We start from the raw sequence: 18,844 nt of genomic DNA, 5'->3' as shown, positions 1-18,844 counted from the left end.
CGGGTGACGGGGTCTGCTGTAGTCGCTCGCACGTGGAGCGGGAACAGTCGCAGTATCTCTAGGGTGCACATCGGCTTAAGCCTCGGCAAGCTCGTGCGAAGTAGTGGATTCCATTCTGGACCTACACTTTAAATAATCATGCTTCTAAACCATTCAAGGGCATCCGACTTTGCTTTGTTTTTCTTCGCCTCTACTGTTGCAGCGTACGTCTTCAACTCGCTGTAAGTGTCACATGCAGGGCGCAACAACAACACAACAATACACGCTAGACTACCTTATCAACGCAAACTTCAAAGTCTATTCAGCTATTGCGCTTTTGATACCACTGATTATAGTTTACATGTTGAGAATCAAGATCACGCGAGAGTCTTATTATTTACAAGACAATCTAAGTTAAACACTCCACTTATGTTTACTTTCTTTATAGGATAGGGTTTGGATACTTTAAGGAAGTATTGGGACATTCCCCTGGGCCCTGCCGAGCAATAAATGGTGAGTATAGACCAGTAGTCCGAGAATAAGTATAAATCCGTCATGTAATCATTTGCGAAATTCGTATCACATGGGACGAAGATTCGATTCTGTTTTCTGACCTCTATCAGGTAATGTTTTGTCTGTATTTGTATATCCAGCCACTGTGTTGTGGAGGCCAATTAAGGACCTCTCATAACGTTTATTTATTTACTTAAGTTGCTAACAGCAAAGACTTCAGTCTGAAAAGTGACATTCCAACTATGACATTTCTAGAACGAGCACCATTTATTATCCTTGTACTATTTATAACATGACGTTGTTGTACATAGCTATGTCTAGTTGGGATCGAATAAATCGCTATGCTTGGAATGAATGATATCACCTTCAAAATCCTCCACATGTTTAATCTTAAAAGTATAGAAACTTACAGTTAACTAAGGCTTGTAATTAAATAAAGTGCTTAAAGATAGCCTCGCTAGGGTCGAGCAACTTTGTTTATTAGTTTTTCCCAGAGTATAGATGTTTAGATAAGTCAACCGACAAATGAGCGACCTACTTAAAACTGCCCCAGACTCCACTGCAATTTAACTGTCGTGGGAGCCAAATTTGTTATGATTGTCCGTATAGGTTACAACGTAAATCCGTTTTGAGAACTTGAATCGGAGAATCCGTGTTCTTTAGGAAACCATGTGAGTTATCAAAACATGTTTCTGGGTGTTTCGCACTAAGAGAGGATTTCAATATCGATTAGCATTACAAATAGATAAATATTTTAATAAAACAGATTAGTATAAGAGGAAGTTTAGGGTTGAATATCAGAGAGAGGCACTTAAAAGCAACAGAATTACAACATCAGAACTTCTTTCTGGACATTATAATGATAATGATTTTTATCTGATTCGAAATGCGATTATGTAGAGAGATAATTCACTTAACAAAATCATTAAGCCTCTTCTTTTCTTTGTTTTATCTTTATGGCATTCTTGCCTTGATTTTTGATACATTTTTTTGTTTTGAAGCACTTTGACTTGAAGCAAATGGTAGTAGATTTCCCATGATTTGCTCTCTATGCTATTCACCATCATTTTTTCAAGTTTAAATGATAATTACTTTTAACTGATTCAAAATACGATATCGAATCTGAGTATTCTATAAGTATTTATTTCGCGCAATCATCGAGATTTTATCTTAAACAGCAAAACAAAAGCACTTTTTTACATCTCCGAACAGCTTGACCATATATAAAGAGTCATTGCTTGTCAAACGAGAAATTTAGATTGTCGTTTAAGAATAAGTACTATTCTACTTCTAACGAAAACGATCATTTATCCGCAATTCTAGTATTTTGTTTCTTATCCTATTCTTGCATTTGAGAGGTAAAACGAACGCAGTAAAAACGACGTTAATTTGTTTCCGTGAGTGAAGGACAAACTCTTCATCGGCTCGCACCGGTTTTCCCACACTACGAAACACATCAGTGGCGATTGTCTTTTAACGCGTGTATTTTATCTTCATCAATTCGTTTAATCCTCGTGCATTCATCAACACAACCAATCACTATCCTCGTTATTTCGGATTCAAGAGTTTTGGCTTCTTCTCCGTGTCATGTCTAATCCTACGGGGCTTTTTGTTGTGAAACAGCTTAGAAGACCACACAAACTCACTAACGATTCACACAAATGGTTCGGCAGATTTTTAGCTTGAGAAGCTAGTTTCCGGATTTGGGGATAAACTTGAGCCCTAAGTCGTTCAAATATTTCCTCCTTTTGGATTTGAAAAATTAGGTGTTATGCCTAAGTTTCTGGTAGACTTTAAGCTCCAGATTGTAGACCAGTAGAAAATATTTTTTTTTGGAATTATAATGGCATTATAATGGCTTATTCCAACAAACGTTCAACCCACTAAGTTTTCGTGTAAACTCCATAAACCAAAAACCGTTCTATTGGCAACAGTAGTTACTTTTAGTCTTTGCTTTATGTAGTTATATAAGAATAAAGATGAACTTATGCCTATTGTTGCCAAAACTATAACAAAAAATTGAATAATTAAGTATATGGAAGATATTTTCTGATCATATACCAACCCTTAAACGATCTACGTAATTAATGCTTACACTATGGCGTAACAAGAGCGCTGACGCCGTTCTAAGGCTGCACATCTTGTGCCTCAAACGATTTCAAACTACTAAACGGAGAGCCCTTTAGGTAGAGCGTTGAGGGATAAGCCCCGATGTGTTGCAAAGTTTATCTCTGTTTCCGAGGCCGGTTATCTTCAGTAACAGATCAGGCTGACCTTATACAACGCGAGCCAGGCTCGTACTAGTTTCCCATGCTCCACTAAAGTGTGTTGACGAACGATCTTCGTGGGCAATTTGTTGGCTTGTAAAGATAAAGTGTTCTCACACCTCATAAAACGAGTTGTAAAGATCTTGACTGAGATAAAACGATTTATTTAAAACTTTAGGCAACCGTGAAAGGTCGCTTGTATTGTTCTTTATTCATACTTCTAAATGCACGTGATTTGGCCGTGTTAAAAAAAAACGACTGGCGTTATTTATAAATAATCAAGAATTTTTATATTTATCAAGAATTTTCATGTATGGAGGTTTCCTTCTTTTGAAGCTTTCGAAACTGCCATCTTTAAAACCGGGTGTCCTTCGAGAGGATTTCCAGTAGTGAAGTGTGCTAACTAGTGAGGAGAGTGAATGAGTTAAGTAAAATCTGGAATTTTAAAAGGTATCAAGTGGAATTGTTAGAATGTCCACAACTGCAAAATAAGCTAGAGCACGAGTCAAAAAGGAATGAAAAATTGTGCCCGTTTGTAAGTCTCTCACGAAGGGTTCCTAATAAGAGTTGACGGTTGAATAAACTGTTTTTTATAAGAGCGTCTAATTTTCAGTTGAGGCTAGGCCGTTCTTATCTTTGCGACATTTTAAGGCTGAATATGTTCTTAACGATGTTCTTAAATATTAGTGTATATAAGAATATAATGCCCAATATTAGGAAGAGAATTGCACTAATGATCAATTGCAATAAAAAGGTTGTTACTATGATCACAATTTGATTCTGCATTTTAGAACGCATCAGGACTAAAAAGAAACTTCTTTCTGCTATCTGAGCCTCGGCATGTTTTTAGCATGGGACATTCTTATAAAAAAGGTTCTTATAAAAAAAAATTGAAAGAGTGTAACCTAGGTTCGATACACGCTCCAAACTGCGTCAAACATTAAGTCGTGGCTCTCTTCTAAAATTACAGCGAAGGTGTTAGATTTAGAGAGTGCCTCGACCTATCGCTTTTGTGTCGTCAGCACTGGCGCGCGTCTCGAAGCTGGGCTATTCAATTGTAACCCTTACTTCTTCCAGTCAGATTCACAAGCTATTTATTTCGTGCTGCGGGTTGCTCTGTATATTGGCATCCTATGGGGTGTACGTGTTTTCCTGTGGTTTGGCGCGTGCCGACAAGGCCTGCAGTAGAGAAAGGAACGTTTTATTTCTCATTAGAAATGCCGCCTGGTGGGATGGTCACATGTGCGTTGGGCCGAGAAATCGGCTGTGAACTTAAACCGGAAAATTTGACGTGAAAACTTGTCTCAATTATTTGTCCAGTTCAGCAGACGTTTCTTGGGTCGTCCAAAGAGACCTTCATTCTTGGCTTTTCATGTACATCACAGAGTTTCCTATTTTTTAATTTCTTTTTTTTTCGTTTCCCTTTTTTTCTATCAACCACTGGCCAATTATTTTTCTTTCTTTTGTCCTTCTCTTCACTCATTTCTTTATTGCTGTTTTCCCTAGCGTTTTCTTTTGGTTTCTTTGATATATATTTTTTTGTTTCATTAACCTTATATTCAAACAGAATCGTGAATCTTGGGAACAATAGATAATATATCTTTCTATATTTTGAATATTTTCATAGGACAATATTTTATATTTAGGGCCGTAGGGGCAAGAAACCCTACCCCCCCCCCCCCCTTACCCATTGATATCAAGGGCATGCAACGGGCCCGCTCCCCGAAACACGTTAAAATGGAATTTTTATCGTAGTTTGAATATGTTCTGATGCCGAAAACATCCATTTTAAAAGTTGCTGGGAAAAAAATTATCTGTTCCTTTTTCCCAGAAGGGACCATTCTTTTCAGCATGCACAATTCAGCGTTGGTCAGGAATTTGTATTCCCAGCCAGCAGTGGCCAGGCATTTTAGGAGAACATGGATAATTGCCGTATAACCTTTTGGACGATTTTTTCCCAGCAACCGAGGGGTCTGACATCTTCCCAGCCAGCAAAAAAAAAAAAAAAAAAAAAAAAAAAAAACGGGCTGCGGAACAGATCCGTTTTGTACCCTTGAAATATATCAAGCAATGACCAGTAAGGGCCTAGCTGTGCCCATAATATTTTCTCAAAATATCCCATAATATTTTCTTAAAATATTTTTGTCTTGTGCCCCCCCCCCCCCCCAAATATGTAGAGGCCTGCTACATCGCTGATAACTGATGGGAGAGGACAGATTTTTATCCTATTTAGTAAGTTGTTTTTTGCTGTAATTTTTTCTATGGAGTGTCGCTGTGTGTGTGTGGTTTTTTTTTTTTATAAAATTCATTTTTTGATTTTTTTTTTTTTTTTTTTTTTTTTTAGCCTTGCGCAATATATATATTTTAATTTCCTTACCGACCCGTCAGACATCAAATGCGGGTCGGGTCATCCCTAATGAATCACCTCTATCAGGTTGCCATGGAGACACATGTGCAGTAGACCTACATTGTGCGCGGAGCCGAAGCCGAGGCGTGGGAATTTCGTGATTTTATTTCCTCGGGCTTAAGGCCGTTTAACGCCGACTGGCAAATCTGTTGAGTGTATGAAAACAAATTAAATATGTCCATCAAGGATAGACATTTGGTTTTGATAAATTTTCGGGAGCCGCTTTAAAAAAAATAGATAGTAACAAAAACAAGGCAGGGATCATTCCAAACTAAGTTTGCCATTTCGAACCAAGAAGATAGAATCTTTCACCTATAATTATCGTACCCTAGATATAATAGAGAAACGAATATGATAAAATTGTACAGCAAAATCCGAGTATCGGAACATCTTGTAAAGCTTTCAGGATTTCGAGAACCTTACGAAAAAATACCATATTTGTAAATTTATAAAATACCACTGTTAATGAGAACAGTTTTACGAGTTCCGCGGTGTGACGGGTTTCATAATGTTTTTAGTGTTCATAGCGTAACGGTAAAAGACGGAAAGAAGGAAAAATGGTAACAATTCAGTAACAGAAATGGTAACATGGTCTTTTCCTTGTCACGCAAATTCAGGCCGCTTGTCACACGAACACCAGGCCGTTCGTCACGACAGTTGCGCTACAAGTTTTTACTTACAATGTTAAAGCCGCATTGTCACCAGTTTACTTCCGGTCGATTACGTAACAATCTCCGATGATTTTCAACGGAAAACGCGAAAAATATTCCAAAATATTGAAAGCTGTGTGTCTATCGAACGTTTCTTTGAGGATGTGATCGATAATTTAGAGCGGATGGCCTGTTAAATATCTCGGATTCTAATAGATCCTTTTGTCTTTTAACGGTTGAGGTTTCCGTCGGACCTCCAGAAGTAAACTGGTGACAATGTGGCTTTAACACAGTCTGCATATACATACTTTAGAGATATTAGCGTCATGCAAAAACATGCCAATTCACGCACTATGCTACTTGTCACGCAACGCGCGAAGGAGATATCTTTCAGAGTAAAGTCGTCAAGTAGGATAAGGGTAAGAGGGTCAGTTTTAAGATCGCGGGCGCATACAGACAACGGCTTGAAACCAACCCCAGTAGAGTAGGGAAAATAACAAGAAAAATTTATTTTCTAATTTCTTGTTTTCATCATATGGTCACCTCCCTGCAATTTCATTCAGGACACAGCAAACAGCCTAACTAACAGCTCAGCCAATCACGACCAAGAATACAGCTTTACTAACAGCTCAGCCAATCACGTCCCAGCAAACAGTCTAACAGCTCAGCCAATCACGACCCAACATACAGCCTCACTAACAGCTCAGCCAATCACGACCCAGAATACAGCTTTACTAACAGCTCAGCCAATCACGTCCCAGCAAACAGACTAACTAACAGCTCAGCCAATCACGACCCAACATACAGCCTAACTAACAGCTCAGCCAATCACGACCCAGAATATACAGCCTAACTAACAGCTCAGCCAATCACGACCCAGCAAACAGCCTTACTAACAGCTCAGCCAATCACGACCCAGCATCCACCCTAATTATTAGCTCAGCCAATCACGACCCAACATACAGCTGAACCAACAGCTCAGCCAATCACGACACAACATACCGTCTAACTAACAGCTCAGCCAATCACGACACAACATACAGCTTTACCAACAGCTCAGCCAATCAAAATGAAGCATGGCACAGCACCCTTGGGGTAATCTTAACGATACAAGAATTTGTTCGGGGTTCGGGGTGACACTGAAAGGATTTTTCTGTCCTGTATCCTAGGCGTTGGTTTGTGTTTCTTTAGAAAACAGGCAAGAGAAAACTCTGGGGAAATTGGGAGTGATCATCTCGTACCTAGGTTACTCTAATTTGACCGACGCAGTGCTAATTTCCAATTCAGAATAGAGCGCCAGAGAGTAAGCGCATGCGAGCAGGCTAGGTCTTTGGTAAAGCCAAATTCAGTACGTGCACATTAGCACAAGTATATATTTGTCAGTAAAGTCCTCTCGAGTGCCTCGAACAGTCTCATTTAAGAAGCAATTACTCTGAATTACTCTCGCAATTTGCATTCACTGCTTACATCTTTTGACCCCTCTGTCTTATCGCACTACTGTCTATGCAAATGGCGTCAATTTGACGATGACTCAATCGATCGAATTTTGACAAGAATAAATCATTTGTACGTTGGGCTTAATTTTGAGGAAAGAGGAAGTCATTTGACTGAAATAATCTCAGGAGCTTTGACCGGGGTCAAGATATTAAAGGTGTAGTAAAAGCTGCTAGTTTTAGCTTTCTAATACAAATAAGAAAAGGTATTTATAGTTTAGAATATAGGGTACTCCCATTTATTATAAAGTTCGGTGCTACGCGCACTCTCGTTGGTTAATTAGCGGGCCATAATTACCGTATACTGCCCAATCAGAAAAAAACAACACTTCTCGATGAAAATTATTGTGGATACATATACTCCACGCAGTTAACAATTCTAATCTGGTCTGATATTTGCAAGAACGTTTAAATTAGCGATTGTCGTTTAATTAAACATTCTTTAATTAGTCTCGTTTTGGTCCTAATTTCATTTCCGGTATCGTTTGCACGTGTCAGTTTTGCTATCATCGAGATAAGAACTGGGATATGCCAAGCGCGCATGGTATGATGGGGTGGTGGCTCCTGCTGCATATTTTCTGTGCTGATCAAATGGAACCTTCTCTGCTTTCTCGTGTGTCCTCAAACACGGTCGGTAGAAAAACGTGGTCTCGTAGAAACATAAATTCGGCGGAAGAAGTATTACCGTATATGATCTAATAAACGGCCCCTATCTAAAGAACGCCTCCTATTTAATGAACGCCCCCCCCCCCCTAAGCTAACATGTTTGTATTGAACGTCCCTCTCAAATAAACTAATAAACGCTCCCCTCTATTTAACCCCCCTCCCCCCCCCCCTTACGGAACGGAACGGAATAGGAATACCGGTAAATCAAATTCAATCGCCTTGGCTTCTATCTACTGGGTGACGCTCAATGTCAAGAAACCGTTGCCACTCAGGCTATGAATAAACATGATCCTGACGGCGGAGATAAGAACCCCACTGCACTTGGGTTTGCTGTATTGTTATAGTTTGTAAAGAACGCCCCTCTCAAATGAACGCCTCCTATCTATTGAACCCCCCCCCCCCCCCCCCCCCTCGGACCATCCAAATTTAAAGACGCCCCGGCCGTTTATTAAATCATTCACGGTATTGATATTCTTGACGAACAACAGGACATAAAAATGCCTCAATTCCTGGGTCTGGAAGTCCAGAAATACACTCACCTTTTTTTCTTTTTTTTTTTTTTTTTGCCAATGCATGGGACGGGAGAAGGTGATAGCGCGTAGATATTGCGCGCGAAAGTTTTCGCATTTATTTGTCTTGATTAAACTTTGACATAAAAAAGAACAGATAGATAGATAGATAGAAGAACATGACAGTAGCGATCTAGGGGTAGGGTTTAGGGGGTTTACCCCCCCCCCCCCCCCACTTAGGGCTGCCAGAAAGCCAAATGTAACAAAAAATTAACCCCTCCCCCTTTGTCACTGAGCCAACCCCCCCCCCCCCCCCCCGTTTAGCGAAAAGCTAGATCCGCCCTTGCATGAATAAGCTCCCAGTATTTGCTAATTAAATATTCTGACATATTTTTGTCCATGTTTTTAGTAAATGGGTCAGAAGACGTGCATGTGCTCTCAAGTGGTCTTGCACTTTTCTCATCGGTAAGTAAGTCAAGTGCTACAACAAAACATATCAATATTTGGGTGACCTTAAATCTCGCTCGGCCAATCTCTTGGAGGCCTGGGTCTAAGGGCTTTTCAAGACTTGTGTGATAAAGATTTGACCAAGCGATAAAGTTTTTTTGACACATTTTTGCCTCGAGTCTCAAATTGAAAGGAATCAGCATTTTTCACCATGTTTTATGGAGATCAGAAAGCGGGTAAACTTTAGCTCTTTTAAATATGGGCATCAATGCCCATATAAGGCAATGCATACGAAGGACACTATCCGTGGGGAATATGTTTGATATGAGAATGAAAATCTCTGCTAGCATTTTACTTTTTTTGGCAAACTAACAACTTGACTAGGGTTGAACCGTAGAAAATTGTCAGTAACAAATGAAATACGCATGCGCACGCTCAACCCACATGGAAGACTTTTCTGATTTGAGGACATCGGTCACAGGTCGATAACAGAAACCCTTTCATACTACTACTAAACTTTTATCGGGAATTTTCACACCGGAAGTTAATAGATAATCCAAGGATTGCTGTGTTGCGAAAGTACAGAAAGACCACAAAAAGTTTATGGATGATCCATCCAACCATCCGAAGATCGAGTGACACAGATTAGGGTCACTCCTGAATGCGTATCGGGTCGCATCCGAATAGCACCGAGTCAGGACCGATAAATAGTACCGAGTCAGTACCGATAAATAGTACCGAGTCAGGACCGATGAATAGTACCGAGTCAGGACCGATGAATAGTACCGAGTTAGGACCGATAAATAGTACCGAGTCAGGACCGATAAATAGTACCGAGTCAGGACCGATGAATAGTACCGAGTCAGGACCGATAAATAGTACCGAGTCAGCGCCGATAAATAGTACCGAGTCACTCCCGAGTCTCGCGACGAGCCAATAAGTTTTCGATGTAGATTACAGGAATGGACAAATTTTACTCGCGAGATATATTAAGAATATGGTAAATCTACGAGGGCGTTCCATTGCTTTATCATCTGTTTGTTCCGCAAGCCCATAGTATTATACACATGGACGGCAAAGCGCGCTAAGCGATTAAACACGTGCGTAACACGTGATTTAACACTTGTGAACCACGTGTTTGTTCCGCCTTATTGACGTAGTGCAGCTGGCAACTGTAACAAGCATTTAAACGGCCATTTCCCCTTAAATATGTTTTCCTTTCCGATTAAAGCTGGATTGATTAGGTCGTTCAGGGGATTTTAAAGTCTCGTTAAATATATATTTATGGAATGTGTAACGCAGATTTACCTGACGTGAAAGTCGTGTTTTGTTCAGTACAGAGAAAGACAATACTAGGATATAAGAATTTCGAGCAAGATAAGATCTTTAGAAAAATACACGAACAATCATTCTTTGGCTGTAAGACACAGAAACATTCCAGAGAAAAAATTATCAAGCAAGCCACATGGCCATATACACCTCTTTGTCAGTGCAAATGTCGATTGACAAATAGCAGTTCTACGGCTGGAAGTTAACAAGGGTCCCATTATGGTTCTAAACGCAGAATAATTGACAGAGCAAAAAAATGGCAAGAAATTTTCATACATGGAGTTTCTCTGACCAAAAGCTTAATTCCAAATTTTAAAGAAATTTGGGAGATATCAAATTTAGATATGAGCGAGCTAAGTTGGCTAAATTTCTGATCAGAGCCCGACTTCTCCCTAAAAACGAGGAGAATTCATACTTTGAACATTTGAAAATTGCACTTCAAGCCTCATATCTCGAAGATGAATCCATTAGAAAAAAACACTTTTTGATATGTTGGTTTACATAACACAAGGAACCTCTATGCAAAAATGCAAGCTTGCCGAAGTTAACCAGACCTTACTTTGGGAAAACTTGTCATTTTTTTGCTTTGTCAGAAGAATTTGGATAAATTTTACAGCAACACAAAAGGCAGGCGTATACCCAGGATTGGCTGGGGGGGGGGGGGGGGGGTGCAGTGATTGGTATCTTAAGAAAGCCCTAGTATTTGAAGATTCCTTTTTAAGAAATGCCCCACTTTTAGGGCGCCAAGGGGGGAGGGGGTGTGCCCGCACCCTGGCTCAAGCGCAACCCCCCTGTGAACGCGCCTGAAAGGCCATCAATACAGACATCAGTGAAACTTTTCTATTCCCTTAATTCTTACGAATAATAATTCCTTAAGAACTTTTCCGGTCTGGACGTTCTTGTCACGCAATCCAACCACTCATTGTCGCTCTTGTTGTCACGTCGTCAAATAGCATAACGCTTGTCGTCTCACATCAATCTATATCGTCACCTTGCGGCCGATGCGATGACCTTTGACCTCACGCATCGTAGCGGTCTTCGAATGATGTTCTCGCCGCTTTTCCCGTGGGAACATATTTCTGTACATGGAGAAAGGGCCGTGTTTTGCGCCTCGTGTTTCAAAGTAATCCGATCATAATTTTAATGGTTAAAATATTTCACTAACGTTTAAAGCACGCGGGTGATGGGGATCTTGCAAAATATCGTTGGATAGAGACTTTCCTTCTCTCCTGTAAAGAAGTGGCCAGTTTTCTTTTCTTGTTTCATTTGTGCAACAGCAAGAGTACCTTGGGGTCCACAGGCTGGAAATCCGCCTTACCCACCCCATGTTAATTTAACAAGTCGAAAGCGGCGTCACCTCTCTCTCCTTCTTTCTCTTACCCTTCTGTTAGTGTTGAGTTTTCTTCGGCCCATAGTTTTACACGGTACAGGCCCGTACCCAGGATTTTTCTTGGAGGGTGCGAAATCCGAAAAAGTGGGCCTAATATTTCCGGGGGCTGGGGAAGGGGAGGGAGTTCATTGATACAAATCTGACAATGCAGTCAGATCTTTGCAGTATGTCTACGGGACGTTTATTGTCGGATTTGACAACATACCAGAGTGAGTTTTGTCTACAAATAATAGCACGTCTGTTGAGAACCGAATATGTACTTTCGGCCGTTGTGGGCGGGGGGGAGGGGGGAGGGGGTGTGCGTTCGCATCCCCTGACCCCCCCCCCCCACCACCCCCGGGGTACGGGCCTGCGGTAAACAGCCCCCTCCCCCTGTTTTCTACCGCTCCCTTCCCCATGTTTTCTCCCGCCCTATCCCCCTGTATTCTCCCACCCCCTGCCCCCCTGTTTTCTCCCGCTTCATCCCCCATGTTTTCTCCCGCCCCCCTCCCCCATGTTTTTCCCGCCCCCCTCCCCATTTTTTTTCCCGCCCCCTTCCCTCTGTTTTCTCTCGCTCCCTTCTCCATGTTTTCTCCCACTCCCTCCTCCCCTGTTTTCTCCCGCTTCATCCCCCATGTTTTCTCCCCCCCCCCACCTCCATGTTTGCTTCCGCCCCCTCCAACCTGTTTTCTTGCGCCCCCTCCCCCGACCCCCTGGGTTTTCCTAAGATGTTATAATAGTGACGTGACAATGAGGAATGTCCTTCCCAGAAATCTTTGCGCGCGTTCTTCGAAACGACTGTTAGTCGGCCATCGGCATTTTCTCGTTACACCTTTTTCGCTCACTTCGCCAGTTCGAAAACTTGTACTTAACGTGACGGAAAGTTCGAAATTGCCGGCCTTTGTCAGCCGATTTATCTATATACTACTATAACGTCAATATAACCCATACTCCACAATATATCCGGGTAGAAAAAATGAGAGGAAGAGAAACACGGCAAAATCAACAGATCATAGTGTTACATACACAGGTAGCCCAAGCTCATTGTTCGTCCCTATTGATATTACAGGAAAAATTGTACGAAAAAATGTTGGGACAAATAGAGAGCCTGGGCTACCTGTGGTATATATAAATCACTTTGGTTGCTGTGGTGGTTGATTTTGGTGATGACGAAGATGATAATGATGATGATTATCATATGATGATGACATGATGACGATAAATTATAATGATAATGATGGTGACAATACTAGCGATTATTAAGGTGATTTTCATTGCGGTGCTATGAAAATCATTATGTCGACAACGGAGATGATAATGATGATGATTATTATAAGATGATGATAACATGATGACGATAAATAATAATGATAACGATGGTGACAATACTAGTAATTATTAAGGTGATTTTCATTGCGGTGGTATGAAAATCATTATGACGACAACGGAGATGATAATGATGATGATTATCATATGATGATGATAACATGATGACGATAAATAGTGTTGATAGCGATGGTGATAATACTAGTGATGATTATAATTGCGGTGATAAGTATGAAGATGACAATGCTTATTATTATTGTGATTTTCATTGCGGTACTATGAAAATCATTATGACGACAACTGAGATGATAATGATGATAATTATCATTTGATGATGATGACATAATGATGATAAATAATGATGATAACGATGGTGATAATCCTAGTGATGATTATAATTGCTGTGGTAATGATGATATGATGAAATGATGATTATTAAGGTGATTTTCACTACGGTGCTATGAAAATCATTATGACGACAACGGAGATGATGATAATAATGATTATCATATGATGATGATGACATGATGACGATAAATAATGTTGATAACGATGGTGATAATACTAGTGATGATTATTATTGCGGTGGTAATGATGATGATGACAATGATGATTATTCTAATGATGATTCCTATTTGTAGGGCTTACGGTACACCGTCCAACTAACCATCGATCCTAGCATTAAGCTCAGAAAGGGCAACCTTTACTTGCTAGACCTAAACGAGCCTAACAGTGCGCCTGTTATCCTGACACTGAAGAACTTCAACCGAACAGACTTCAACCCTCACGGAATCAGCATCCATGAGGACCGCCGGACGGACCGGATTACTCTCTTTGTGATCAACCATAAAGTAGATGCCCAAGCTGTGGAGATATTTAATTTTGATGAAAAGCAAAGGTGTTTGTATCACCGTAAAACCGTGGTGGACGAAAGGATCTACAGTCCTAACGATATACAAGCTGTAGGTAAGAGATCTTTTTGTAGCCTTGAACCGTTTAGAAGTTTGTAAACAATGTTCCCCGAAACAGCGCTGACGAAAGCAGCAAGAATGACACGTCAATCAGTGCTCGCCAACATTTTCTTCGCCTTGTGACACAGGTAACCCAAGCACTCGGTTTGTATTTTAGAACGTAAGAGAATTTCTATAGTGATGAAAAAATTGGAAAATGAAAAAACGAGGGTGCATCCTTTTCTCTTTCTTCTTACCTCGGTCTTGTAAGGGGTGGTGAAAGGGAAACGAGTGAGTAAAATGGGCCAATAATACTGAGGAGAGACCCCAAAGAGACAAGAATCGAGTGAGTCCACTAGAAAGTCTATTTTCTTTAATTTTTTCATCACTATTAAAATTATATTACGTACTTCATGCAAACCGAGTGCTTGGGTTATTGTGCTTGTAATCATCCGAATTTGGCGGTGGTAGTAATTTTGTATGATGTTGGCGGTGTCTGGGCGGGGCTTAGTGTTTACATACTCTGTTTGGCAGTATATTGGTCATAAAAGTAACCTTGCTTAAAAAGATCACGTGGTGTCCATTTTATCAATCAGTTTTGTTTTAAAAACTGTCGTTTTATTCAATTCCTCCTTAGCTTATTAGAACATTACATATCATATTTGGGAGCCCGCTTTGATTTGGGAGCCCTAGAACTGCGTAAGCCAATTCCTCGTAGACTTGCAGGAATTTGTGTTCACTACGATTTTGCAGGCCGCCATTTTGACAAATCGGCCCAGATCCTAACATTTTAGAATAGGTTCCCCGCGCTACGCCCGTTGCTTTTTTTGTAAGCAACCATTAATTGATGTTTAGCAACCATTGATTGATGTGGTATTGAGCATTGGAACTTCACGTGGTATCCATCTTTTTGCAGGCCATGACAGTTTCTACGTCACGAATGACCACTATTTCCACTTTACCCGGTCGGTTCTGCGCACGCTCGAAGTTGCTTTGCTTCACCTTTTCTTACGCAGTGACGTAGTGCTGTACGACGGGCTCAAGACACGTTCAGCGGCGTCTGGGTTATTTGGACCAAACGGCGTAGCACTGGATCGGAGTGGAAAGTAAGGTGGCACTATTGATTCGTAATGTGGTCCCAGAAAATATCAATACCCCCCATGGAGGGGATTGGAAATTCAGGGGGGTAGGAGACGGTCAAACGCCAAGGGGGCTGGAAATTCTAGAGGGGTGGGGGTTATACCTCCGACACCCTCCATGGGGGGGGGGGGGGGGGGGGTAATGGAGCTTATGTGAGATGCTCTTCAGAATTCTTATTGCGTCTCTCAGCCATCATTAGCACATTCTGTCATCATTAGCACATTCCGCACGACCAGACAGTGGATGTTGAGTCGTTTCGGGTTACTAACGACTTCAAACGGATCACACCTAGATTAGCACCGAGCTATCACCGAATGAAGCCCGAGTCACAGTCTTAAAATAACCGACTCCCGACTAATGCCGGGTCACCCTTTCCCTCTGTATTAAAATGTTTGCAGTCACATTCCGCCCATCTGCTGTTTTTTACTTTTGGTTTCTACTTCCAGATATGAGGCTTGAAGTGCAATTTTCAAATGTTCAAAGTATGAATTCTCCTGGTTTTTAGGGAGAAGTCGGGCTCTGATTAGAAATTTAGCCAACTTTGCTCGCTTATATCTAAATTTCATATCTTCTAAATCTCTTTAAAATTTGGAATTAAGCTTTTGGTCAGAGGAACTCCTTGTATGCGGAATCTTGAGCTTAAATATTGAGAATTGGAAAATTTCATGCCATTTTTTTCCTCTGTCCTTGGTTCCAGGTTTCTCCTCGTGTCCGCGGGATTCGCCAACGCTGTCAACGTGTATAAAAGACACAAGGACAACTCGCTAAAACTTATCCAGGTAAGATCACGTGATCACTTATACGGGGATTCGTCGCCACTTTCATTGTCTGGTTCAAGCAAGTGATTGAGACAATCAAATACCGCTAATAAACATGGCTCCTACGGGTCCTTAAAGGTCTTGAATTTGAATTTTGGCAATGGTAGCAACAAATTTTTTCCTCAAATTCAACGCTTTGCATCACCCTGCGCACGCCTGTACACGCTTTGCATCACCCTGCGCACGCCCGTATGTACACCCTTTGCATGACTTTGCGCACGCCCTTTGCACACCCTTTGCATCGCCCTGCGCACGCCTGTGCACGCTTTGCATCACTTTGCGCACGCCTGTGCACCCTTTGCATCGCCCTGCGCACGCCTGTGCACCCTTTGCATCGCCCTGCGCACGCCCGTATGTACACCCTTTGCATCGCCCTGCGCACGCCTGTGCACCCTTTGCATCGCCCTGCGCACGCCTGTGCACCCTTTGCATCGCCCTGCGCACGCCCGTATGTACACCCTTTGCATCGCCCTGCGCACGCCTGTGCACCCTTTGCATCGCCCTGCGCACGCCTGTGCACCCTTTGCATCGCCCTGCGCACGCCCGTATGTACACCCTTTGCATCGCCCTGCGCACGCCTGTGCACCCTTTGCATCGCCCTGCGCACGCCCGTATGTACACCCTTTGCATCGCCCTGCGCACGCCTGTGCACCCTTTGCATCGCCCTGCGCACGCCTGTGCACCCTTTGCATCACTTTGCGCACGCCCGTATGTACACCCTTTGCATCGCCCTGCGCACGCCTGTGCACGCTTTGCATCACTTTGCGCACCCCTGTGCACCCTTTGCATCGCCCTGCGCCCGCCTGTGCACGCTTTGAATCACTTTGCGCACGCCTGTGCACCCTTTGCATCGCCCTGCGCACGCCTGTGCACGCTTTGCATCACTCTGCGCACGCCTGTGCTCCCATTGCATCGCCCTGCGCACGCCTGTGCACGCTTTGCATCACTTTGCGCACGCCTGTGCACCCTTTGCATCGCCCTGCGCACGCCTGTATGCGCTATGCATCATCTTTGAAGTATGATAAAATACAAGAAATTTGAAATTCTTAAGACATTAACTGAAATTATTGTAATAATTTCAGGAAATTCCCATTGGAACCCATGCGGACAATATCAACCTTGATAGAGACACAGGGTCGTTTTGGATAGGGGGCGTCCCTAAGGGGCTCGATTTTGTCAAGTACACCAAGGATCTACGTCATCCTGCCCCCTCACAGGTCCTTAAACTGCACCTGGGCCAGTTACGGCGCGGCCATTTCCCTGGGTACGAGTTACGGGAGGTTTATTTGAATGATGGAAGGGAGCATCGGGGTAGCACTGCGGCTGCGCACTATAGGGGGAGACTGCTGATCGGTGGAATATTTGACAAACTGCTCATGTGTGAAGTCAGGGCGTATTAGAACATGATGAATTGTGTGTCGCCGTAGGGTCTAAATGTGAGCCTTTGGTTGCCACAACAGTTCAAAAATTCATATGACAGAAGAAAGTGGATAGGTGTTGACTTCGATCTCAAACAAGTCGATTCTAAAACAGGATAGCGGAAAGGTTGGTGGAAAAGACAAGTGGGAACAGCGTTCCAAAAATCTCAAAAATAGTTGAGAGATCCCCCTTCCACCGTTAAACCATACTCAATTAACGCTGATGAAACAAGGTGATAGGTCAATACGGATTCGGTGATTATCGATATAGATTCGGCGATAGTCGGCACAGACTTGGTTGGTGATGCTCATTTCAGTACCGAAGACAAAAAAATATTTTACAGTTGAATACTGCGGTCGGGCGAATGTCTTTGAAATTAATGGCTAAATTTGTAACAGATCGATGAAGACTCGACTTTGCCGTTCGTGATTTACTAGAACCCTATGATTCATATAGAAATTATATTATCACTGTGTACCTCTTCAATAAGGTTGTAAGTACGAGTTCTCAATCTCGGGCAGAACTGAATCCCCCCTCGAGTATAAACGAATCACTCTTTAATGGAAGAGAGGCTCGCGAATACAGGGCCGTAGCAGGGGGTGGGGCACTGGGGGCACGTGCCCCCTCCAATATTTTTAAAAGTTATAAGGAAATAACTAGTAGGGGCGTGGCTGTGCCCCCAATATTTTTTTAATGTTTATGTATTGTGCCCCTCTAATATTTGGAGGCCTGTGCAGTCTTCCTTAGAAGAATCTTAACCTACAGGGGAAATTAACTTGGTGCAACAACATGTAAACAGCTCGTAAACAACAAGCAGTTGAGTCAAGCCTGCCAAAAAGTCAAGCATTTTCCCGCCAAAATTTTTATATATGTGCTGTTTACGAGTTGTGTGCTTACCGGTTCTATGGTGCTTATTCAGCAAAGCTCAAATTATTTATATTATAATAAGTACAATATTGGGTAAATTGGGAGAAAACCTGTATTTAAAACAGAGAAGATAATCCGCAAAAGCGCCTGAGAAATGGTTAGAGCCTTTATCAGAGCAAAAGAGAGACAGGCTTCTTTCATTCTGGTATACGATATTTTTGTTAGAATATAACATAGCTACACAGTACTAGTTTTGGAATCGCCAACAGTCTATATCCTTATATCGCCTTATACTTTATAAATATGTTATGCATAACAGCAAAGGATGTAAATAAATGTACTATATTTTTTGTTTATATTTGTACTATACCATACTTTGACGGGTTTGCGTTTTTTTTTCTTACTTCCAGAAGCAAGGGTGGAACAAGCATTTTTGTTTTATTTTGTGTGTACCCTTTACTTCACTTTATTCCTCTTAGAATTCCTCATTGCTCATGGGAGTTCCTTGATCTTATTATCAATCTTGAATATCGAAGTAAACTTATCTGTATTGATAAAATGCCAATTTAAATATCCGAAAGGGGATGAGCAAAGGGAAGCATGGCTGAACATGGAATGCCGAATTGATCGAAAAACTGAGAACAGGGGTGAGCAAAGGGCAGCAAGGTAACAAGGAATATGAAATTGCAATTGCT

The 18,844-nt window shown here is 41.9% G+C and overlaps 1 protein-coding gene across 1 annotated transcript; it reads left to right on the top strand.

The window, feature by feature from the left end:
• LOC5510365 (serum paraoxonase/arylesterase 1) lies at positions 1–18,505 on the top strand. Its single transcript, XM_001630782.3, has 7 exons — positions 1–221; positions 428–492; positions 8,894–8,949; positions 13,597–13,921; positions 14,822–15,011; positions 15,743–15,824; positions 16,946–18,505. The coding sequence occupies exons 1-7, from the start codon at positions 139–141 to the stop codon at positions 17,261–17,263; spliced, it is 1,119 nt and encodes a 372-aa protein (XP_001630832.2). The 5' UTR covers positions 1–138; the 3' UTR covers positions 17,264–18,505.
• Positions 18,506–18,844: the final 339 nt, after the last annotated feature.

The sequence above is a fragment of the Nematostella vectensis genome, chromosome 14 (genome assembly GCF_932526225.1).
Source record: "Nematostella vectensis chromosome 14, jaNemVect1.1, whole genome shotgun sequence".
NCBI classification, from domain to species: domain Eukaryota; kingdom Metazoa; phylum Cnidaria; class Anthozoa; order Actiniaria; family Edwardsiidae; genus Nematostella; species Nematostella vectensis.
The sequence above is the reverse complement of the archived record's forward strand: the minus strand, read 5'-3'. Positions and strand labels throughout refer to the sequence as shown.